General features: G+C 36.9%; 1 protein-coding gene across 5 annotated transcripts in view; it reads left to right on the top strand.

Moving 5' to 3' along the window:
* The window catches only part of GABRA3 (gamma-aminobutyric acid type A receptor subunit alpha3), a 401,316-nt gene that overhangs the window by 167,416 nt on the left and 206,979 nt on the right, over positions 1–26,921 (top strand). For all 5 annotated transcript variants that reach the window (XM_058290915.2, XM_058290918.1, XM_058290916.1 and 2 more), the window contains one exon: positions 13,115–13,280. In XM_058290915.2, the coding sequence (XP_058146898.1) occupies positions 13,141–13,280 (140 nt within the window). In that variant the 5' untranslated portion in view covers positions 13,115–13,140. The remainder of the gene's footprint in view (positions 1–13,114; positions 13,281–26,921) is intronic.

A 26,921-nucleotide genomic window follows, 5' to 3' on the forward strand; every position in this document is an offset into this window, starting at 1 on the left:
ATTGTGAGTTGTATTAATCCAACCAGAGAATCCCAAACTTCAGGGATCCAAATGCAAGTCAACAAAAGACAACAAGTAGAAATGGGAAGATATGTAGTATAACTAGGATGGTTACATGAAATCCAAAGAATTCAGTGGAGTATGTATGGTCAGTGCTATTAAAAAATGAAATCAAACATGGGGCTCTATAGTGTGAATTGCATTTTTAATATCAGCATTATTGATGGTCACCAACAGCAGTTTAAGTGAAATGGACAAAGAAAAAGGCAGAATGTAGTTGATAAAACAATGAATAGAAGATCAATAAAATGCAGTTAACAATTATAAATTACTCTTTCAAGAAGCTTGACTGAGGAGGAAAGGAAAGAATATAACTACAAAGGATTGTTTCTAAAGAAAAAGCTTGATTATGTTTGTAATCTAAGAGTAGGAGTCATTAGAAAGGGAGAATTTAAAGGGTAGGCTAGAAGGAGAGTTAATGGAAGAAAAAAGATGATGGGATCATGAGTGAAGGTTGAGAGAGTAGCCTTAAATGGAGCAGGTTAACCTCTCATTTTCTGAAATGAGGGGAAGAGAATATTCGCATAGATATAAAAGTAAATAAATTTCATAAATTGGGGTGGGGCTGATATCTTAGATTGGGTTCAACAGAAGCACACTCTAAGATGAACATTCATGTTAAAATGATTTATTAGGAAATATTCCCAGGAAAAGCAAGTAAGAGAGTAGTGAAGTGGGACAAGGGAGGGTAGAAGACCAAACAAGGGTGATATGTCAAGAACAGTACCACGGAACCAGTGTAGGTCACACCTCAACATTGTCCCCATCATGGGGTCATAATATTTATATCCATGCACATTTCAGTCCTTTTTAGGGGCTGCCTTTGTTTGAGGACTCAGAGTTCCAGGAACTTGGGGTTCTCGGTGTACGCAGGCAAGAAGAGTGAGCTTCAGAAACAAGAGGGCGGATACCTGTCTATTGGTAGGGAAGGCACAAAAGAGCCAGGATACTTGAAAATGACAAAAGGAATCAAGGAGATATGGATAAAGCAGGTCTAGTGCTTGTGAGTCTATTAGTGTCCTGATTGTCTTAACTTTTTACTAAAGAATAACACAATTTCCCTGCAAGGGGTAAGTTGAGAAGAATAGCAAAGGTTTATAAGGGTTGGGAGGAATAAGGGAGAGGGGCTGATTGATGAAAAATCAAAGAATCATTGAGTGGTACCAGCAATGAAGATGACAGATTTGTTGTGCTGCTGATTTGCATCATTGTGGAATTTTCTTCAGCAGCACTTACCAGTCCAAGAGAACTCATTTTTTTGTTGTTGTTTATTGATCCAAGGAAGGGTTTCTGAGGAAATATAGTAGAATATAATTTATGCAAGTGCTGGTGAAAGAGTGGTTTAATTTACTATTGGATCCAGCCTTGATAGGAAAGAAGAAAACTCTAGGCAAGCCCAAGAGTTTGGGAGACAAAGGAAGGATTGATGGACTAGAAAATTAATTTCAATGAGCTAGTGGTTTAGGAGTAAGAGTTTGAAAACTAGAATAATAACAGAATAAGGACAGAAATTAGTGATACTATAGTTTAAGATTTATGTGTGAGCAATTATACATAAGGTACAGGGTATGGCAATAGACAGATTGATAAGTGGAAAGGAAAAGAAGGTCATAGAGAATTTGTGAGTCAGAGGGATTTTACAGGACAAAGAGCTATAATAGTTATATTACCTACACAAGCAATGAAAATACTGAAGATAATGGAAGGACTTACTTGGACTAGTAAGTGCTGCAGAAGAAAACCATGAGTTGAGCACTGTTTTTGAATCAATGTGAGGAGGCTACAATGAGGTTGAAGTAAAACAAATGGGGATAAATGGTGATCACAAATAGGAGGCATGAACCTCAAATGAGATGGAGTGTATGAAAATGGATAGATGACATATGGCTTCAAAATGGCATTGAAGAAATTAAGGAATTATGATTCTCTCAGTTGCATGATATATTTTAATATGCACATGCTATGCTTCAGAGGAAATTTGATAAAAGAGTGTCTTTAAAGTATAGCCCAATTTACTTAAAGCAAAGAGAAGAGTATTCTGTTAAGAGTATTTGTTGTCCATAAAATGGATTGAAATAACTTTAGGGAAAGGTTTAGAAGAGAAGCATGGTCTGAAGAATTTATCTCAGAGAGGGAAAGGATGCCCAGTGCAGTGTAATCAGGAAAGCATTCACTCTTTTTTTATAACAAATATTCCATATTCCAGGCACTGTTCTATGGCCTGGAGATACAGATGAAGTCACTGCATTGATGCAGCATGTATCTTGTCGCAAATAACCAAATAAATGTAAAACATAATTCTAGGCAATATTATACTCTGTAAGAAAAATAAAAAAATATTTATGATGATAGTGAGAGATGGGAAAGGAGTAGCAGTTTTAGAGAAGGGTGATCTGGAAGGCTTCCCTGAAGTGGTGACTCCGAACCAGAATCCTGAAGAAAATGTGGGGGTGAGCCAAACTTATATATGGAAGAAAGACATTAAAGACAGAGATAAGAATAATTGCAATGCCCCTAAGATAGGAGCATGCCTTGCATTTTCAAGGAACAGCATGAAAACCAGTGTGACTTGGACTGAGTAGAGGAGGGGAAGAGTGAAAAGTTGAAGTTGCAGACGTAGCCAATGCTCAAATCAAGTAGATCCTTCTAGGTGACAGAAGGTATTTTGAATGAAAAAACATTTGGTAAAGATTGAGAAGGGGGTGGTAATCTGACTTATGTTTTTAAAAGATCACTCCAGCTGTTGTGTAGAGAATGAACTGGAAGAGGGCAAAAATGGAAGCACAGAGTTGAGGTAGGACAGCATTAATTGCAGAAAGTGGGGGGGGGGGGGAGGTGGGGAGGAAGATGGTAGCTTGGACCAGCCTGACATTTGAGGTGGTGAAAGTGGTCAGAATCAATATCTATATCTGTTATGAATTCAACAGGCTAAACTGATATTTTCGAAATAGGGTGTTAATTGGAGTGGGAAAAGTGGACATGGTGGCTGATGGGTATGGGGAATGGCAGGAAGAGATGAGATGTGGAGGTGACTTTGGGACTTGGAGTTGCCCTGGACGGTGCTTCAGGGGCAATCACCGGACATTGTAAATCCACCCAGGGCCCACTGGATGGAATGGGGGAGAGTATGGGCCATGATGTGGACCATTGACCATGAGGTGCAGAGATGCCCAGAGATGTACTTACCAAATGCAATGGATGTGTCATGATGATGGGAGTGAATGTTGCTGGGGGGGGGGGGGGGAGTGGTGGGGTGGGGGTGGTGGGGTTGAATGGGACCTCATATTTTTTTTAATGTAATATTTTTACAAAATCAATAAAAAAATAAAATAAAATAAAATAAAATAAAAAGATCAGAATGGGAGGGAAATTAGAGTTAAACATGAATTCAAAAGCCTTAAATAAAACAATGTCCCTTAAATAAAAAAAAAAAAGAATGGATGTGGATTGGAGATAGGTGGAATTGATGTGGGTTATGATCTAGTGTTCTCTTTCTTCATTAATTACCTTTTTTTGTTGTTGTGTTCACTGCTGGCTGTATTCCAGGAACTTATTACAGTGGATATTACACAGATAGTGCTCCATAAGTTTTGAATGAATGGATGAATGAATGAGTGAATGAATGAATGATAAGAGTAGTTTCAGCAGAGTGGTAGGAGAAAATTCCTGATTGGCATAGCATGAGAGAATGAGAGAAGAGGAAACTTTAGAAAATTATTGAAATGTGTTATGATAATGGAAGCAGAGAAAGTGGGGATTAGGGAGATAGCAGGTCAAAGGAGGCTTTTAAAATTATGGATGATATATAATTTTTATGTTGCAAGGAATTAGCCAGTAGAGAGGGAAAAATGACAAGTGTGGGAGAGATAAGACAACTGAAGTAAAATACTTGAAGAGATGGAAGGGGACAGGATCCAGGGCACATGTGGGAGGGATAGCATTAGGAGCACAGACACCCTGGTAACAGGGGAAAGTTAGATTATATGGCTGAGATTTAGGTAGGTTGGTATAATTGGTGGTGGAAGATGAGGACATTATCTTCTGATTGCTTTTATTTTCTTGATAAAATAAGAAGCAAAGCCATATGCTGAGAGGCTGGGAGAAGAGTTTTTGGAGGTTTAAGGAGAGAAAAGAAAGTGAAAAGTATTTGTCTTCCAGAGAGTGGGAGAATGAATTGATTTGGAAGATATAAAATAATCATGGGACATTTGAAATTTATTGAGGAAATTTTAAAGAGACACCAGTCAGGTATAATTATGCACTTTTCTCCAGTTACATTCATCCTCTCATTTGTGGACAGAGTGTTGGATTTAGCCATGGTTTAGGCTTTTCTAGGAAGGTACAACAGAGTAAAAGAGGCAAAAGTGTTGAGGGTACATGCCAGAGAATGAGTATAATGATTTTAATTATGGGCCATGTATATAATCCAAGCAGGGTCAAGGAGGAAGTGAGAGATGGACAATTCAAAGGTGGTAGGGACAATGGACTGGAAATTCCTTGGTGGTGGTGGTGGAAGAATTGACAGTATGAAGGTACTAGCTTAAAGTTTTGGATAAATATGGTCAGAAAGTAATTTGAGGTCATGAATTTGTAATGACAAGGTTTAGGATGTGACCTAGGGAATGGGTGACTAGAACTGATGCTCATTGTAGGACAAGAAGTTAAGGTATTAAACTTTAACTACTGACCAAATATGACTATATGCCAAGCATCTTGCTTAATGGTTTACATGCATTATATCATTCAATTCTCATAATACCTTATCAAAATGTTATTGATGAGAATGTTGGGTTTTAGGTCAAACAATTCACCCAATGTCAAATTTCTAGTGAGTTGTATACCAAGGATTGTTACTAAAGTGTTCCTGACTCCAAAACCTTTACGAATGACAGTGCTCTGAGGCTGGGTAGAATTAGGGGCCTCAAATGAAACCCTGGTGACAAGTTGAAGCAAATAAATGGCAAGCATGGCTTTGAAATATATGAGTAGAAGCACTTGGGATGCCTTTGTTCAGGTAAGGTTCTGACAGATAGTGCTTCCTGGTATCTAAGCAGGGGAGTTGGTGGGAAGAATTGGAAGAATGTCAGTAGCTGGTGGCTTCTAGGCACAAGGCTAGAGGAAGTTTAGAAATTCCAGTAGAAGAATTTTCCATATCAGCCCTTTGTACATAGTAAGTACTTAAATGTTCATGGTAAAATGAATTTGTATTTGGACAGGATCTATGAACAGACTCATACTGCTCATAGGTCCTTCATGAGACATTTTTCAAATGTTATCTTATTTAGCTTTTCCACTCCTTGCAAGATGAGTATTATTATTGTCATTTTACATTGAATAAGGTCTTTAAAGTCTAATATGACTAGTATTTGGTAGAACTGATTAGCCTCTTGGTCTGATGGGGATTCAAAGTCCATGTTACACCCTATCCTTTATACCATCTTATCTCACTTAAGGGTATGACCCTGTCAAAATAGCAATTATTCACTCATTCACTATTTATGAAATGTTTATAATTTTCCAGTACCTCTTCTCATTAGGATATAAATGCGAATAAAACAAGCCAAAAATCCTTGTCTCCATAGAGTTTATATTCTATTGGTGTGGCAGGCAATAATTTAAAAAAACACATAAAATATGTTAGAAGTTCAATGGAGGAAACAGAGTGAATAAGTGCACAGAAAGTATCAGACATGTGTGGAAGTGTTTAAATTTTAGATGGAGTTGCCAGGGAAGGCCTCAATGTGAAAGTGATACTTTAATAGAAGCTTGAAGGAAGTGGGGAACAAACTATCTGGATATTGGGTGGAAGAACATTCCAGGCAGGGACAATAGAAAGTGAAAAGGCCCTGGGGCAGGAGCATGCCTGGTATATTCAGTGAACAATCTGGAGGCCATAGTGGCTGAAGTGGAGTGAGTGACAGAGGAGAGTAGTAGAGGATGAGGTTAGCAAGCTATTTTGGGATTAGATCATATAGGCACTTGTAGATCATAGTAAGATTTTTGAAAATGGGACAAAATTGGAGAGTTTTAAATAGAAGAGAGACATAATTTAACATTTTATTTTTAAGCTATTTTTTCTTTATTTTTAATTTTTTTTATTTTTAAAGAAGATTTAAATTATATAAATGTTACATAAAAAATATGGGGGATTCATATATCCCCACCCCCTCTCCATTCCAAACTTTCCCACATTAACATCTTTCTTAGTGTGATACTTTTTTTATAATTGATGAACACATATTGAAGCATTATTATTTACCCTGGACTATAATTTTTATTGGTTTACAACTCTGCCCTGCACAATTGTTTAGGTTATGACAAAATGTATAATGGCCTGAATCTGTCATTGCAATGCCATTCGCCATTCAGGACAACTGCAATGTCCCAAAAATGTATCCCATAATATACCTATTCTTCCCTCCACCTCCCCTCAGATCCTTTGGTGGCCATTGTCTTTATATCAATGATAAAAGCTCTTCCATTGTTAGAATAATAATAAGTCTATAAAATAATAATAATAAGTCTACTTGAGTCCGTTATTCATTTCCCAATCTTAAGGGTTTTAAGATGGTGATGCCACTCTGTTTCTAACTGAGAAGGGGCTTAGGTCCCATGGGGCAGATGGATGGAGCTATCTTGTTTGCAGTTCAGTTGCAGACACTCTCTGTTCCTTCGGCTATTCATTGTCCATCATCATCTCCTTGTTAGTTGCCCTGGGTAAGTCCAATGAACTGGAGTATCATTGTTGCAAGTCTGCTGAGATTCAGGGCTCAACTAGCACATGAAAGGGCCAAATATTTAAGTCTCTGGATATATATATTTAACAATCATAGTGCTAATTTTAGGTTCAAATCAAAGAGGCAGAAGAGCCATGGGTAGGGAAATGGTAAATGAGTCTAATTCTTTTACACAGGGGGGCGTAAACTCCAAAGCAAGGGCCTCTGATAGGGTGCCAAATTCTCGAACTTGTCTGCCCTACTTATAGTGTCTGGGTGCCCCTAGAACTCTCAGGAACCCCACTGTTTGAGATTGCTTACTTTGGCAGTCAATGAGATCCTACTGAGATGTGCATAAGTGTAACCTCTGGAATGACCTCTCAACTCACTTTGAAATCTCTTAGTCAAAAATACTCATTTGTATTTAATATTTCCAACTTTTTGTCAAGGTATTTTTCCAGAAGCATTCCTAGTTGGCATTTGGAAATAATCCCTTGGTGCCAGGGAGGCTGATGCCCAGCAGTCATGCCTCCATGCCAAACAGAAGGTAGTGCATTTATGTGTTGAGTTTAGCTTAGAGAGAGGTCACATTTGAGCCACAGGGAGACTTTCAGTAGGTAATTCTTAGGCAATGTATAATAATAGGCTGAGTTTCAATTTCACAAATAAAGGTTCATAAGTACAATCCTCAGTATCGAGGGTCTGGCCTAATGGTCTGTCTTCCTTCACTAGACACTGCCCTTGTACTTGGGGGACTCTTGCTGTTCTATTAGAATTATAGCAGGATTCCTCAGGATGGGAATTCAATATTCTTTCAGTTATTGTGTGGGTCTCCACCCACTGAGACAACATTCCATGAACCCTTGAACATAGTCACATGCCTTAGAGACATGCTCCAGATGCGTCCCTCCCCACACATCCCCCCCATCACTGACACTCTGAACCACTGACCTCTCCTGCCAAAAGGGGCTCTTCTGCCCCTTTTATTTGAACCTATAATTAGCTCTATGCTTGTTAAATACATGTGCTCCTTCCCTTCTATGATCCAAAATCTCTCCAAAAGTGAAGCCAACAAAATAACCAAATAAAACTAATAAAAAAATGAATAAAAATAGTTGTAAAAATAACAAATGAAATACAAAAAATTTTTGAAGCAATATAAAAATTTTTTAGACATTGTGTCATCACTGTAAGATCTGTTATCTCGTATGTGCAGTGACAATTCTATATATTCCCTTGTGTCTTATTTTTTAAATTTTATCTTCAAAGAAGCTTTAGGTTAGAGAAAACTATATGGGAAAAATCTTTGATAAGGTGGAAGGGTGTGGTTGGACAGTGCATGGGCGTGAGAGTCATGCAGTGATGTGATTGGGTTCAGCGGTGTTGATCCTTTTCCATTATTTCAAAGAAGTTTTAGGTTACATAAAAGTTACATTGAAAATATAAAGGATTTCCTATACCCTCCCCCTGCCCCTCTCACATTTTCCCTTACTAATAACATCTTTCATTTTTGTGGTCCATTTGTTACAAGTGATAAACAAATATTGAAGCATTGCTACAAACTAGGCTCTCTAGTTTTCATATGGTTTCCATTTTGCACCAAACAATTTTATAGGTTTTGACAAATTGTATAATGGCTTGTATACATCATTGCAACATCATGCAGAGCAATTCCAATGTCCCCCAAATGCCCCATGTTACATCTATTCTTTTCTCTCCCTCCCCTCAGAAACTCTGGTGACCAATGTATTTACATCAGGGTAACAAGTTCTTCCATTACTTAAATAATAAGTCTACTTTGGTCCATAGTTGTATTTTCCCCTTCTGTTTGTTCATTCCTCAATCTTGAGAACCTCGGGATGGTGATACTCTGCTTCTGATTGAGATGGAGCTTAGATCCCATGGGGAAGATGGATGAAACTATCCTGCTTACGTTGTAGATACTCTCTGTTTTTGGAGATGGGCACTGTCCATTGTTATCATTTATTTAGTTGTCTGGGGTGAGTCCAATGAACTAGAGAGTAGGTGTTGGCTGCAACTCTGCTGAGATTCGAGGCTCAACAAGCATATGAACAGGCCAAAGATTTAAGTCTCTGGGACATATGTTTAATGGCTATAGTGCTAATAATAGGTTCAAATAAAATGGGCAGAAGAAACATGCATAGAGAAATTGTAAGTGCACCTAGTTCTATACTCTATTATATTGAGAAAATAGGTTAACATATATTCCAAGGTAAGGCCCATCGATCGAGTGCCAATTTCCTGGGGTTTTCTGTTCTACCTGTAGTGTTCAGATATCTTTGACTTAAACTTTAAAAATTGAGTCTGGCTGCTGTATGTAGAACAGACTTCAGGGGAACAAGGGAAGAGTCAGAAAGAATAGTTAGGAAGTCTTTTCAATGATCTTGGCAAGAGATAAGAAGCCTGAGTGGTAGCAGTGGAGGTGATGACCAGTAGTTTTATTCTAGATAGTTTCGTTTTGATTGGATGCCACTGGGACTATCTGATGGACTGGATATGAAGGATGAGAGTAAATGAGGAGTCAATAATGACGTCAAGGTTTTTACTCTGAGCAAATGAAAGGATGGCTTTACTATTACCTGAGATAGAAAAGAATGCATGATGACCAAGTCTGTGGGTGTGCATCAGAGGGTGGATATCTGCACTTCAGATTTGAACTTGTTTGATGAGATGTCTCTCAGATACCTAGGTACAGATATGGGTTCAAGGAGAGATCTAAGATAAAGATATTATTAATTTACAAGTCATCAGGTAACAGAGGATATATCCTTCTCATTACTTGTTCCTTGTACCATCACTTAACTCTTGAGCAGGGTAAATTGTTGCCTAGCCATTTGTTACTTTGTCTGTGAAATCATGTGATACAATGATCTGAGCATGTGCCATGGTAGTGTGCTCATGTACTGTGGATAATCTATTTTAACACCATAATTATCTGAGCCTACAATAAGGTTGTATCCTTCTGTTTCATAGCCAATATGCTTCTACTACAAGCAGCTGCTTTTGTGCTATGGATATCTGAATATGCTCATTTGTTGTAAGCTCATGACGTTGGTGCTTATCCATGCACCATATTTATGAGAGCATATACCATGATTGTCTACTTTTGCAGTGTGGCCTGGCTTCTTTACACTAACTTTAAAACCAATGTTAGGTTTTACTTTCTTCTTAGATATCAGTTACCTGAATATTCTTATCATCATATGATGTTCTTGTGCTATATTTTTCAAAATTTATTAACCATGGATATATGTATTCTATCTGTGTACTCATACATGTGATTTCTGAGCTTACCCCAAGAGTATCAATTCTTTATTATGACTACCGAACCTATAACTCACTTCTCTGTTGCAGTGAAAAAAATTTGGCCATGTCTTTCTATTCTTGAAGCATGGCATTCTGTTCCTGCACATGGTAGTCTACTTCCTTAACATGGTCACCTGCTCCTAAACCATGTCAACTAACTCGTATCATAGTTACTATGAGACACACATCTTGTATGCACACATTGTACTTAAGGATTAATATACAAAATACCTTTTCACATACATCATGGTGGTCTAAGCATATACCACAGCTGTCTCTAGCTACATGGATACTTGATCATGTTTGAAGGCTCTTTGCTTCAGTATCATGGTTTTCTGTTTATGCATTATGGTCACTTGAAAATTCACCAAGTTTGTTATAGAAATAATTTTGGGTGTCTTTTTTCCTACAGTCTTTATCTGCACTTGTCTGATCGTTCTCTGAGCATTATTATGGATTTATGGCCATTTAATTCTAATATATGCTAATGTGTCACATTTTTCTGCATGTTGGTTGGGACAATTTTCTGGATATCTGCTAATTTGCCAAGGCTACCTGTTCCAGTGGCATACTTTAAAAAAAAATATATATATATATACATTTGTTTATTTTTTTTATCCTCCCTCTTGATGCTTGCTTGCTGTCTGCTCTCTGTGTCCATTAGCTGTGGGTTCTTCTGTGTCTGCTTGTCTCCTTTTTTGCATCATCTTGCTGCGCCAGCTCTCTGTGGGCATGGGCCTTCAGCTTTCTGTGGGCATGGGCACAGCATGTCTTAATTGATTTTGTCCCATGACCTTCTCTTCTGTGAATATTAAACTCTTGTGCCATGGTTTTCTGACATACACTGTGGTCAAATGGTCTTATGCAATAAATGTCTTCTTATGCATTGTTATAATGACGTTTGCACCAAAATACCATAGTTGTGAGAGGGCATGCATTATGTCTGAACTCTTCTATATATGATGGCAGGCCTCTCTTGCACAACAGATATTTGAACATGTACTTTAGTTATGAGTTCATATAACAACGTTTTCTGCTTATGTATAATACTATATATTATATAATTTTTCCTTCTGAATCATGAGCATTTACTTTTGTGTCCATGCTATCTATTTTAGTGTGAAGGTTTTCTGCTTGTATACTATGGTTATTTGAACATGCCCCATAGTTATGAACTAGAATAGCATAGTTGAACACACATCATGGGTCTCTTTGCTCAGGCGGCATGACTTCTTCTGTATCAGGATTGTTACCATACACAGGGTCTTCTGAGCATGAATAATGGTTATTTCTTATGTTCCATGGGTTTTGCCTTGCAATTTGGATTTCATATTCTGTACTTTTTTTCCTATAGAGTAGTTGTCAATTCGTGTGTCATGATTATCTGAACATTCACCATTGTCATGCGATCATACAAATTTAGGGTCTGCTAAAGCACTGTGGATATTTGAGCACATATCATGATTATTGCCCATACCATGGGTGTTGCTTATATCACAGGATAATCTAATTACACACTGTATTTTCACACTCATATACGTAGGTTTCTGAGCTTGAACTCTTTTTGTCCATTCTTGTAAAATGGTTATCAATTCTTATACAGCTCATGAACCATGGATGCTACAGCACATATATTAGGTTGAATAATAAAATACTGCTGTTTTGTGGAGCAAAAATGTGTCAAACATTGGCCACTTCATATGTTACAATCTATCACTGTGATTATACCCATCTATAATGTGGAAATTTCGTTATATCAGAATTTCATCTTCTCTAGTGTCATAGTTTTCCATACCTGCATCAGATTCCTGAAGGCAGCCTGCTAGACAATCCAGTGACTGTTTTTTAGGTGGTGGGATCAATTTAGGACTCCGGTTCTTCATCTTCTCATCAACCAGGAAGGCTCCCCAATGTGCATTTTTTAAATACTGGTCTCTTGCATAAGATTTTCTTGGAAAAAAGTTCCATATCTCTCCATTCTTCTGAACATTACAACACTTATATGACTGAAATAAGAGTATGGTGTTGAGTCAATATTTGTTTTCCTTCAGGTTTCCTTCAGGTGTTTCAGAGTCAGAGAAGCCAAAGTTTTAGAGAGAGCAAAGTACTACTTTATTGGTTGTTTTCTTAACCCCTGGTACTGGGTAGACCTCCACGAGTCCAGACTTCATGAAACAGCCCTGCATATAGACAACTCCAAAGAATATAATTCTATCAGCAGTATAATTTGATGACTTCTTAGGGCCTTCTGTGGCAGAAAGCTAGGCCCGGGTTTCTTTGAAATGTTGTGGTCTCTACGTGAAGGAGTTGGCTTTGCTCTAAGAAATCTCTTTATGCAGAAATATTGCATTCCTGTTCAACAGCCATGGTGTCATATCATGCAGAATTTTCTGAGTCTGATTCAAAGGAAATAGTCTATCGACTCCAGGCCTTTTGATATTTTGGAAAATTGCTTAAATCTATCAAGATGAGACTCAATTCCAAAAATGCTATAAAGGGACTGCAGGTCTTAATATTCTAGGATCTTTTACAATATTACAGAGTCAAACCATCTCAAAATTTTTGTTATACTAAAGCAAATGGGGTTGGGGGCAAATGGAATGATGACATGAGAGATTATTTTAATCTCTTGGGCTATGCAAAGATATAACTGGGACTGAGGAGAGTGCTGTGACTTACCTAGTAACACACACAGTCAAGGAAGGAGCTGAAACAGGAACCTAAGATTCCTAACTATTTTTCTAGTGGTTTTATATGTACACTGCCTCATGCATTCTCTCTTGAATCAATTCTGATTTATTCAGGAGAGGGGTATGTTTTTTTGTGAATTTTGGTTACACTGGTGAGCTAGATAACAGGGACAATCGTGTAAGCATTGAATAACTGACTATTAGAAAAGTGAATGGTTCTAATAAAATTGAATAAAATCTTTTTTTTTACCTCTTCCTCCTCCCTCCCTTTGTTTTCTGCCTATTTCTCCTTCCCCTTTCCCTGAACTGTGAATCTCACAGGTGTCTCCAAATTTGTGCCTATTAAGATGATAATCACACAAATGACTTATCTCTACATGCACAGCCTTGGACTTCTTTTCCTGATCAATATTATCCCAGGAACAACTGGTCAAGGGGAATCAAGACGACAAGAACCTGGGGATTTTGTGAAGCAGGATATTGGCGGGTAAGAGCCCTTAACCCTTGAAACAAAAGAAAGTTGTGATAAATGCTTGCCTTAGCCCAAAACTTCTGTATTTTTTCCCAGATAAACCAAAGTACTTGTTAAATTCCACTTCAGTGAGGCTTGGAGACAGACCAAGATTCAGGCAGGAGTTTATTAGGTTACCAGCATGGCAGGGGTCTGAAGTGAAACTTCAGCCCACCTGCATGGCAGAGGTGTGAAGAGAGAAATCAGCCCCTCTGACTGAGCTGGGGAGTACCTTTTAAAAATATTTTCTTATCTTTTTTATAAAGATACATAGATCACACAAAATCTTATATTAAAAAATATAAAAGGCTCCCATACACCCCACTCCCTACACACCCCCACTCCTCTCATATTAACAACCTCCTTCATCAGTGAGGCACATTCATTGCATTTGGTGAATACATTTTGGAGCACTGCTGCACCACATGGATTACAGTTTTCATTGTAGTTGTAGTTTACACTCTCCTCCAGTCCATTCAGTGGGTTATGGCAGGATATATAATGTCCTGCATCTGTCGCTGCAATATCATTCAGGACAACTCCAAGTCCTGAAAATGCCCCCACACCACACCTATTCTTCTCTCCCCTGACCTCAGCAACTCCCATGGCCACCATCTCCACACCAATGATACAGTTTCTTCCATTACTAGAGTCACAATACTTCTATAGCAGAAGACCAGTAAGTCCACCCTAATCCATATTATATTCCTCCATCCTGAGGACCCCGGGATGGCAATGTCCACTCCACCTCTAAATGGAGACAGGGCTTAGATCCCACCTGGTTGATGGATGTGATTCTCCTGCTTGCACTTGTAGACTTTCTAGGTTGCCTGATGTGGTGATTGACCGTCCTCACCTTTTTAGCTGACCTGGATAAGTCCAATGAACCAGAGAGTAGGTGTTGCAACTCTACTGAGGCTCAGGGCCCAGCTGGCACACGGGCAGTCCAGAGATTGAAGTCTCCTGGGCATACACCAACCCCAGCGCCAACCATAGATTGAGTAAAAGTGACAGAAGAGGGGGAGTACCTTTTGAACTGGCCGAGTTGGACAGGGTTTGAGAGAGGCGTGAAGATATGGGGTGGAAAAATACCCTGCTCCCTGTTCTCAGAATAGTGATTTTCTGAGGACTGCCTTATTGTTGTGGGAGATAATATTCTGTCATTTGAAGGGGGTGTGAAAAGAGCAGAGGCCAGAAAGGAGTGTTCTGCATTTGGACACAGAGCTTGAGCTCAGGGTCATTAAGTTAAAGTCTAACAGTACTCTGGTTATTGATCCTAAGACATAAAATCAAACTCTCAAAATGGAAAAGATCTCACAGGTCTTCTTGAGTAACCCCCTGCCCATGTTTGAATTTCCTCTGTAGTCCTCTCCACACTTTTGCTCTCAATTTTTGTTCTTTTGTTTTATGTCTTCAACCTGTCCTTCTTTATTGTCCCTGGCCCATTTACATTTTAACATGATCAAGAATCTTTCATCTTAAATTTTAAAAATCTTACCTCCAAATATTGCCTTACACCTTTTCCCCCCTTTCCCCCCATACTTCTTGAAGAAGTGCTCTGTTTTATTGTCTTTACTTCACTCCCTACCATTTCATTCACCTCCTGCTCTCTGATTTCCAGCCCCAAACTCTATGGCAACTTCTGTAACTATGACCACCAATTTGGACATTGTTGCTGAAATGAACATTTGTTTGGCCTTATGTTACTTAATTCCTTTAAGTAACAAGTAGCAGCCTTCATCATTGTTGATTCCTCCCTCTTCAACTTTTTATTATTAAATGAAATGCATATATAGACACATGAATAAAGTATAAATGTACAGTTTAATTATAAATGTATAGTTTAGGAATAATTCTTTCTTTAACTTCAGAGACACCACAATTCTCTGGTGTCTTAAACTAAATTGTTTAGAAGCAGAGCCTGATATGAGGATAATTGAGCTAATGATTTATTGATGGAGTGTGCTAAGGAGAAACCTATAAGGAATTAAAGGACTGTATATATCTTCAATAAAATACAATTTACAAAATAATGGGGGTGGGGGTGTGGGGAGTGGGTAACATGGGAATCTCTTATTTTTTTAAATGTAACATTCTTTGTGATCTACTAACTTTAATAAAAAATGTGTAAAAAAAATTAGATACAGAAAAACCATACAGAAAATATAGAATTCTCATATATCTCCCCACACAATTTTCTCTATTATTAATAATTTGCATTAGTGCGGTAGCTTTTCACAAATAATTAAATAATAATATTATGATTATTCTATTAAATGTAGCCCATAGTCTATATTAAGGTTCATTGTTTGAGCTATAGTCATGTTTTCTTTTAAAAAAATTATTTTAATAGCATATACAACCTGAAACTCCCCCTTTTAATCACATTCAAATATATAATTCAGTGGTGTTAATTACATTCACAATGTTGTGCTACCATCACCATCATCCATTACCTACACTCTTCCATTACCCCAAACAGAAACTCTTTACCAAGTAAGCAATAACTCTCCATTCCCTACCCTGACCCAGCCCCTATATAACCTGTATTCTAGTTTTTGACTATGCATTTTCATTTCTGATTTTAGTCATTTGTGTCTTTATTCTTTCCTTCATCAGTCAAGCTAAATGTTTACCAATTTATTGATCTTTTCAAAAACCTACTTTTTGTTTTATTGAATCTCTTTATTTTTTATTGATCTTTTGTCTAGATGTTCTATCCATTATTGAAAGTGGTGTATTAAAAAGTCTATTAATACACTAAAGTGTATTAAATTTCTATTAATGTAGAACTGTCAGTTTCTCCCTTCAAATCTCTCAGTATTTGCTTCATATATTTGGGGACTTGGTTGTTAGGTGTATATGTAGACATTTAGTTGTTACATTGTCTTGTTGAATTGACCTCTTTATTGGTACATAAAGACTATCCTTATCCCTTACAAATGTTTTTTTACTTCAAGTCTATTTTATCTGATATTGGTATAGCTGCCTCACTTCTCTTTTGGTTACTACTTGCATGCATGGCATATTTTTTCTTTCCTTTAACTTTTTTTTTAATCTTTTTTTATTGACTTTGTAATAATATTACATTAAAAATATATATATGAGGTCCCATTCAACCCCACCCCCCACCCCACCTCTCCCCCCGCCCAGCAACACTCGTTCCCATCATCATGACACATCCATTGCATTTGGTAAGTACAACTTTGGGCACCTCTGCACCTCATGGTCAATGGTCCACATCATGGCCCATACTCTCCCCCATTCCATCCAGTGGGCCCTGTGAGGATTTACAATGTCCGGTGCAATCCTTTAACTTTTAACCTACTTATGTCTTTGAATTTCTGGTGCATCTCTTATAAACAGCATATAGCTGAGTCATGCTTTTTTATCCATTGTGCCAATGTATACCTTTTTTACATGCTTTTGTTTAAGAGATGTGTCTATAATTCTACATTACTGTTTTCATTAGCATCTGTTCATGAGAGCATTTAAACTCTAGATTAATATTATATTACATTATTGTGTTTGTTGCTTTTATTGCCAAAGTTCATAATTGATCAGAACATATGCAGATTATATACACAATTTATATTTCCTGGGAAGTCATGGATTTACTCATACCATGGGTACTATGATATTAGCTCTTTAGGTGTCTCAACAGTTCTTTTTGGGAAATAAGGTGCAGATAAGGATGAACATCACGTGTCCTCTATGGGCTCAGCAAAGCCCAGTTTAAAGTTCATAGAGCCTCCAGTGAAAAAAGCAGCCATCAGTTAATTTTAGATTTTTTTTGTTAGAGAAATTGTGAGCTTACAAAACAATCATGCATGACATAGAGGATTTCCATACATCACCTCACCACCAGCACCTTGCATTGTTGTGGAACAATGATTACAAATGATGTAAGAAAATCTTCAAAATATTAATGCTACTTATAGTTTATAGCTTACATTTGTTGTATTTTCCATAAACCACTCTATTATTAACACCTTGTATTAGTATTGTATATTTATAATAGTTCATATGAAAATATTCTCATATTTGTACTGTTATTCACAATCTACCGTCCACCACAGAGTTCTCTGTGTCATACAGTCCCATGCCTTGTACAATCCATCCAAAGTCTAAACTCAGTGGCTATCAGTTTCATTACAGAGTTGTGCTGTCATTTCTAGAATGCTTTCATCACTTCAAAAGGAAAAATACCCTCTTACACTTCTTTTACCCCTATCATTACCCTTAGCATTGATATAGTATCTTCATTGCCATTGATGCAAGAATATTACAATATTATCATTAACTATAGTCCATAAATTATATTAGTTGTATTTTTCCAATGTATCACCATATTCTTAACATTGTGTAGTAGTCACATAATTTGTTCTAGTAGATAGAAAAATATTCCTGGTTGTACTATTAACTACAATCTTTATCCACCACTGAGTTCACTATGTTATAGAGCCCTTTAGTTTATACAGTAGCTTTATTTCAATTGACATTTATGTCCTTAGACTACCCTTTTAAACCAAAATTACATGTATAAATCAGAGATAATTTGTATAAATCAAATTATAGTATACTAACTATAAATTGTTACCATCTACTCTATCCATTTATCCATTTCCACACTTCTACAATCAACCTTATTAAATATTCTACATGTAGTAAGCATTGGGTCCCCCTTCTCATTCTATCTCCCAGCATTTTAGCACCTGTAGGAAGTAAAAAGTAGAGTTACATACCAAAAAAATACAATATAGTAGTGCTGGCATTTATAATTATCCATATGACTAGTTTTATCAGAGTTCTTTATTTCTTTTTGCTGTTTTAAATCACTGTCTAGTGTCCTTTCCGTTCAGTCTGAAGAACTCCCTTTAGCATTGCTTGTAGGGCAGTTCTGGTGGTAATGAACTCTCAGCTTTTGTTTATCTGGGAATTTTTTAATCTTTCCCTCATTTTTGAGAAAAAAAGTCTCACTGGATATAAAATTCTTAGTTGGTGATTGTTTTCTCTCAGCATTTCATGTATTTCAACCCACTTTCTTCTTGCCTCAGTGGTTTCTAATGAGAAATCAAAAACTAATATAATTGAGACTTTCTAGTACATAACATATTGCTTTTCATTGGCAATTTTCAGATGTCTCTCCCTGTTCTTGGCATTCAACAGTTTGATTCTTTGTGTCTAGGCTTGGTTCTCTTTGAGTTTATCCTTTAGGGGTTTACTGGGTTTCTTGGATATGTATATGCATGTCTTTGCCAAGGTTTCTGTCATTATTTCTTGGAATATTCCTTCTTCCCCTTTCCTTGTTTTTGTCTTTCTGCAACTCCTATAATGCATATACTGATATGCTTGATGGATGGTGTCCCAGAGGTCTCTTAGGCTATTTTTGCTTTCATGATTATTTTTTCTTTCTGGCCCTCAGGTAGACTCATTTCAATTGTCTTGTCTTTGAGCTCACTGATTCTTTCTTCTGCCATTTCCAATCTTCTGTTGAAACCTTTCTGGGAATCTTTCATTTCATTTATTGTGGTCTTAAACTCCAGTAATTCTGTTTGGTTGCTTTTTAAAATTTGTATCTCTTTATTGAGATTCTCAAATTATTAATGCATCAGTTTATCTGATATTCTTTTGTTCTTTCTCTGTATTTTCCTTCATCTCCTTGAGCATATTGAAGATCATTTTTCTGAAGTCTCTGTCTCATATGTCTACAGTCTTGTCTTCTTTGTTGATATTTTCTGGATTTTTATCCTTCCACTTTGGATGGGCCATGATTTCATGTTTGTTTGAGTTGTACCTTTAACTTTTAAGAAAATCATTTTTTTTGGTATATATTAATAAAGCATAAATCCATCTAAATTGTAAAATTAATGGTATTCAGTGTAATTACATTACATATTTGTGCATTAATCACTTCTATCATTCATAGAACTCTTTCATTATTCCAGTAATAACACAAACAACAACCAAACAAAACTCATCACCTCCCAATCTCTCTATGCTTTCCCTGCTATAGATAGCTGCTTCTTTTTCCTTCTCTTTAGTATATTTGTATTTATATTTTGTTTAAAAAAATGGCCTTATATATGCAATATCACCAATATTCATGTTTTACATGAGATTGTACTATCTTATACAGTCCCATGTTACAGGTTTTAGCTTTCCTTCTAGTAATATACAGAACTTTAGACTTTCCTTTTCAACTAATTTCATATCCATATAATAGCTCTGCTAGTTACAAGCACCAGGATATGCTTTCACTATATTTACTCATTTCCAAAGTTTACAAACAGCCCTTTGTCTTGTACCCTTTTGCTGTATACTATACATTTTAATATTTTAAAATGTTAACTTTTGGATCTATTCCCTTAGATACCTGGTTCTTCAATCTGTAATTGGTTGGTGATGTGACAGAGATTTTCTTGAGTGTCAGGAGTTAACAATACCAAGCAAGATTTAAGCAAAATATCCTCTCATTGTCTTTACAAATTGGTTTTGTGTTGACTGATGCTTTCTTTCAGAATTCAACCCTTCTAATAGAAAGGTCTGGCCAAGATGACTGCAAAGTACAGTGTTTGCCTCTCTTTTCTGGGCCTGTGTCTTGTTCTAGGCTTTGGGTGCTAGTGGCCTTAGGAGTTCCCCTGTTTACAGTTAAAATGTCCCCTCTACTTCCCATGAAACAGAACTTCTCCATCTCCTGGGTCTTTCATGGTAGGAATTAAAGCAGGCAAGTCTTTGCACCAGGCCACCTGTCTCAATTAATTCTTAGGCTGCTTTCCCTGTCTCAAACTGCTTTTACTTGTAGGACAAATTTTTGGATTGGGGAACTGTGGAAGAGGAGGTTCCCAAGTCTGTTTCTCCCAGCTGAAACAAGGCCAGGGACCCACCCAGGCAATCCTTGTTGACTTAAAACTGCACTGGGGAGGGGAAGAGGGAGGAGTCCAGAAGGGTGCCAGAAGCTTCTTTCATGGCTTCCCAAAGCAATACTTCCTTTCCTTGGCAACTGCCCAGCAAATACAGCTCCTCAATTTTCCTTCACAGCTCTGAGGAAGCATGTAGAATTTAAGTCTCCTCCATGTCCTTTGGCAGGATGAGTTTGAATGATGGCTGCTCTCAGAGCTGGGCCCCCAGTGATCTGAAGTATCTACTGAAAAGTGATGATCAGCTATTGGACTACATGCTCCCCCTGGATCTTGAGGAGCTAGAGGCTTTTGTCCCTTTCTGGTACTAGCAATTTATGCCAGGGGTCAGACCCCACTGCTGCTTCTTATGGGGTGAATGTACCTGTTATGCTGAGAAAAAATTCACTGGTATTTACTGCAATTTACCCACCTCTTCCTCCCACTCTTCCCTGTATGTGGCACAGTGTTTTATTGGACTGCAGAGTTTAAAAATAGTTGATTCAGACTGTTCTTGCATGTTTAATAGTTGTTCCGATGGAGGAATTGATTCCTGGAGCTTCCTACTCTGTCATCTTCCCACAGATCTCCCTTGCTTCATTTCTGATTTTAGTTATTTACATCCTCTTTCTTTGTCAGTCTAGCTATAACTTTGTTGATTTTATTGATCTTTTTGAAGAACAAACTTTTGCTTTCATTGATTCTCTATGTTGTGTTTTTATTTACCATTTTATTTATCTCCATTTAATCCCTGTTATTTCCCTTCACCTGTTCACTTTGAGTTTAGTCTATCCTTCTTTTTCTAGATTCTACAATCATGAGGTTAGATATCTGATTTAAGGTCTTTCTTCTTTTTTTAATGTGTAAGCATTTAGAAATATAAATTTTCTTCTCAGCAGTGCCTTTTCTGCATCCCATTAGTTTTGGCATGTCGTGTTTTCATTGTCATTTTCCTCAAAATATTTCCTAATTTCCCTTGTGATTTCTTCTTTGACCCATTGGTTATTTAAGAATGTGTGGCTTAATTTACACATATTTGTTTGTTTGAATTCCATGTGTCTGGGCATATTCTTTAAAGCATGTGCCTTGAAATAGGACTAGTTTCTAATTATTTCTTTAAGATTGATTGTCTTAATGTACTCTGACTCTTTTCATTTTCTCAGCATTTCCTTAGTAATGTCTAGAGTTAAGGGATACAGAATTACTTATGTGGCCTTAGAATCTTGACACATGAGGCCCTTTTTGCTTTCTCCCCCGTTCTGGAAAACCAAACCAATTCTGCTCTATTAACAACTCACGTAAAGTGTCTTTGGTACCAGAAATTGAGGAGCTGCTATAGCAAATACCTAAATGTGGAAATGGCTTTGGAATTGGGTAATGAATAGAGACTGGAATCCTTGAATGGTGCTTAATACAAAAAGCCTAGATTGCTTTGAAGAGATTGTTGTTAAAATATGGATGCTAAAGGTACTTCTGGTGAGGCTGTAGAGGAAATGATTAATGTATTCTTGGAAATTGAAAGAAAGGAAAACCTTTCTTTTTTTTTTTTTTTTTTTTGCCCAGTGGGTGGAACACACCCATAACCTATTTCGATGAGACTTTGTACTTAGCATTGTTAATGAAATGACTCAAGCCTTTTGGGATGTTGTGATAGAATGAATGAATTTTGCATGTGCCAAGAACTTGTCTTTTTGGGATTCAGAGGACAGACTGTGGTTTCTTGGAGCTATATATGCCAGAACATCATGTTCTTAAACATAGTCCATTTCTGTGAATGTGAACTCATTGTAAATAGCACCTTTCTATGAGGTTTCTTCAGTTAAGGAGTGACCAAGCTGAATCAGGATGGGTCTTAATACTATTACTGAAGGCTTTAGAGGGAATGCTATGCAAGAGAAAGAAAGCCAAGGGAGCTGCCAGAAACTGGAAATCAATGGAACCTGGAAGAGGAAGGAGAAGCCAATAGAGGTCACAATGCACACTGCCATGTGACAGAAAAGCAAAGGTCCAAGGATTACTGGCAACCATCTGCAGAATGCCTTCTGGGAAAAAACATTGTCCTGATGATGCATTGATTTTAGACTTCTAGCCTCAAAACTGAACCAATAAATTCCTGTTGTTTAAGCCAATGCATTGCATGGTACTTGTGTTAGCAGGAAATGAAAACATGTGGAATCAAATATATTAATAACTCTTAACATTGTATCATCAAATCTCAGATTCTCAGAACCCATGTGAGACCTGAGAGGCTGTCAATCTTAAAATCCTACCTAAGCAAGAATCCCTATGCAATTTTTCCTGATGATTTATTGATTAGTTTGAATTTCACCAGTGATAACCTGCATATTATCATAAGACATATTAATAGCTCTAAGAGTCGGAAATTGCTTCCTATATTGAGTTCAAGCCTCCCTTTTTCTAATGCCTACCACGTGTAGGTCACATGTAACATTTGCTTGCTCTTCCACATAACAGCTCTTGGAGCTACTCCATACTTTCTTTTGACAGGCTATCTAATTTCTGTCAGTTATTTTCCTTATAGGATATGGTTTTCCAGATATTATTTCAATCTGGACTCTTTCATTTGCTCTCTAATTAAATAGTTTTTGAACTCAGTTCCACATGCTGCACTTATTTATAACTGTCATATTCCATCTTGTTACTTTAAAGCTTGTATTTAAATAGTTCTTACTATGTTCCAAGTACCAAGCACTACTCTAAATGCTTTATATATATATATTAATTGCTATAATCCTTATAACAGTCCTGTTAGTGAGGTGCTGCTATTATTCCCATTTTGCAGATCAAATATGGAATTACAGAGAGGTCAAACAATGTGCCAAAGCTCACACAACTAGAAGGTGACAAAGCGAGGACCAAAATCCAGACAGTCTGGCCTCAGAATCCATGCTATTAACCACTACAATATATTGGTTTTCAAAATTTTGGTTACTTTTAAATAAGAATTAAGCATGTGCTCCACTTATTTTATTTACCTGCACATTCACTTATATACAGTAATCCCTGAACATCTGAATACTCAGGACTGTCTCAGCCACAAGGCTGGCTGACTTGGGTAGTCTTTTTAAAGGACCTGGAGGAATAAGAAATATCATCTGAACCCACTTTTTCCCTTTTCAAGTGGAAATGGAGCCTATACAGCATGGGACAGGGCTGAGCATTTGAAGCCATGATCAACAATATTTTGTAAGTAAAGCTAAGACTTTCTATTGTATCATTTCCAGAGGCAAGGTTGTCTCAGTATTACTCATGGTAAATTTGATCACTTGGTTAAAGTGACCACTTTCAGGTCTCTCCACTTTAAGTATACCAGGCACCAGGATGGATTGAGTGGCTATGAGCTGGTGGCCAGTAGCTATCACTGCTGTGATCATGACCATGGCTGTAGGTTACAGAGCAAATAATAGTGAGGGAAGAAAATATTCGAAGAATTTTGTGCCAAAATTATTTTTTTCTTATTAACAGTGTTATAAATTATTCTCAGGCTGGCTTATGGCCAGAAATGTTTCTGGCTTAACCGGAAATGTTGCTGAAATAGTACTTGTGCATTGGCACTATGGTTAAAATCATCGGATAAGTAATGAGAAAGACTTGCATAGCTTTTCTTGAAAAACTAGCTACCTGTTATGACAAAGGCAGAATGTACCCTTAATTCTTTCCAAGCTTTTGGAACAAGGCCCTTTTAACACTGGGCAATTTCTGCTAATGTACATATATGGACATCATCTCTCTAAGGACACTCTAACTCTAAGGTATAGTGCGTTCTTAGCTTACCGTTCAAAACATATTCTAGTTAAATCTTGCTGTGCATTTCTTTGAAACAATGGCTTTCAGTTATTAAGAAGTCATGAGGGACTTTGTTTTTTATTTTACTGTATCTTAGCAGATAAAGTTAGTGTGAAACTGTGGGGCACATGTTGAGTGGATGTATCTCAAACCAATACTTCTCCAGTTTCATTACCAGTCTATCGACACTATTAAGAAAAGGACAGATGGATTGGGAATATTTTAGCCAGAAATCAGTGGTTTTTTTTCCTTCTAGTAGCTTCTGTAAAGACATTACAATGTCTATTATTGAATTCCAGATGTTTCTCACTTCATTTTTAGATTATAAATGACATCCTTGATCCTAAAACTTTAGTTAGACCTTTCCATTTATGGGAAAAACTGGGCATGGAAAATAAAAATCATGGGGAGTATTGGGAAATGGTGAGTAACTTGATTTGGCTATGATTTCTGAGCAGAAAGAGAAGTAGTGAAATTTTCAGCTGAGAAAGTAAGTTGAAAACAGATTGTAGAAGACCATTAATTTTGGAATTTTATTGGTAATCTATGAAGAGTTTTGGAATGTTTGTGTGAGCAGTACAGAGACATGACCTGAAAAATGCAATGTTAGGGAAAATGCCATCCTTCTAATTAAGTGAATTTCTCCTTTTTTTGGATTGTTGTATGAGCTGCATCAGCAACTTGATGTCTGTGCCTCTCCTAATTTTCTCTAATGTAAACATGCCTGGATCCTCAATGGGGTTTAACTAATGCTGTTACTGACAACATCCTAGACATAATCCCTACATGGTCAGTGAGTTTAGCTTTGTCACTTAGCCTAAAAGTGCATGACTTTCAAAGGTTTTTCATTGTCTTTTGGGGGGGTTAGGGAAAAAGGATTGAACAGCCTTCAGGTGTATATTGAGCTTTAAAATTTACAAAGCAATGCTGCATTTATTTTATTTACTTATTTCTCTCCAATGCTTCCTAAAATAGGATTTTTATTATTCCCAGTTTACGTGTAAGAACACAGGTCATATAATCTGTTAGTAGCAGAAACATGACCACATCTTTGACTCCAATCCGGTGGACTTACACCTGGGTCCATTTTGGAGCTTGAAAAAAATGACTAAACCCACCTAATCTATAGATAATATATAAATAACATAATCTTAATGTTTTAATGATGGATTATTATTACCATATTTAATCAAACCACTAATTACAGATATGAGGCACAATAGGTATGGTTATTGCCTCTGTCTCATCAACTTAATAAACATTTTCCAATAAGAATCTCATCAACTTAATAACAATTACCTTTGGACAATTCCCTTCTCTCTATCTTGTCTTAGGTGTCTCCTCTGTAAAACGAAAGAAAGAATTAGATGATTCCTAAGGTCCTCACAATACTGACATACCATGATTCTGACTTCCCCCCAGAAACTACCTGTGAATAGGCATAGATACAACATCGCCAGCTTGTTGCAGTTCAGTTATTGAAGAAGAGTTAGTTCTGATTAAACCACATTCCAGCTGCCCTTTGAATAATTTAGTGCATATTTGGAGAAAAAAATATCAGTAATCGAATGTAAAATCATAGAGAAATCTATTAAAATAATTTTGGAATGATATTTAGTATTTTTTTGCTTAAAAGTTTTAAAGTTATTAGTGAAGAATGCTGGCAACATATCATTATGAAGTTAGCAGGGGATAGGAATTCTCAAGGAAGTTAGTATTTCAGTAAGAGAGGTAGCAGAGTTTATTGACCTTATATCAAGGAATTTTGGCCCTAAAGTCCATCTTTCTCATTAACTCTTGGGGTGATTGTAAAAGTGTACTCAGGAACATTAGTGTTCCTATCTATGAATCCACCTGGAGTAGATTTTTCTGAAGCTTTTTATAGTTTGTCTATGACACTAAGAGGCTTCTCCTTTCTATCTCTTTCCAGTAATCAAAGAAATGGTTTGTAGTTCAATCCATGGACCTAATTCCAAGAATTCAAATTAGGCTAACTACAGTAAGAGTTAAGGGATAATGATAAAGTGGTGTACACAAAATCAAGTGAGCTGCCACAATTTCCATCCCTATAGCTGTGAGTAGATCCAGAATATTGGTGGACTGAGCCTAGTGTATACTGTCACATTACAGTATACGTTATTTATCTCTATCTCTTTAGCTTATTGATGTCAGTTTGTTAACTCTGCACTATAGTGCTCTTCTTTCTCCCCCATTCCCAATGATGCATATGTATCACTTCTGGTGATCTCTTCATTGAAATGATCCAAACATCTCTGCTCTTGGCTAGGTTCCAAAGTGTTCTTGGCTAAAGCTTTTCTTATGGCTTTTTGCTGATGTGGGTGTCAATATTTTGTTGTTAATGTTTACATTTGAAAAATGAATTCCAGTTCATAAAATACTATTTTAAAAACAAACTTTGAATTATTCTAGATATTAAGCATTACTCCTGGTAATGCTAATATATTATTTAATATTAATAAAACTTATCTGTAGAGCTATTTTCATTTTAAAGATGATAAAGCTATTATTAGAGGTGTTGTATGACTTGCCTAAATTCATATAACTAATAAATTCAAATGCACATCTCCAGGCTTTTTTATTATTATTTTTTCATTTTTTAAAAATTATTTATTTATTATTTTTTTAATTACATTAAAAAAAATATGAGGTCCCATTCAACCCCACCGCCCCCGCCCCCCACTCCACCCCCAGCAACACTCTCTCCCATCATCATGACACATCCATTGCACCTGGTAAGTTCATCTCTGAGCATCACTGCACCCCATAGTCAATGGTCCACATCATAGACCAGACTCTCTCACGTTCCATCCAGTGGGCCCTGGGGGGATCTACAAGGTCCCGTAATTGTCCGTGAAGCACTATCCAGGACAACTCCACGTCCCGAAAACGC

This window comes from Dasypus novemcinctus, chromosome X (genome assembly GCF_030445035.2).
Source record: "Dasypus novemcinctus isolate mDasNov1 chromosome X, mDasNov1.1.hap2, whole genome shotgun sequence".
NCBI classification, from domain to species: domain Eukaryota; kingdom Metazoa; phylum Chordata; class Mammalia; order Cingulata; family Dasypodidae; genus Dasypus; species Dasypus novemcinctus.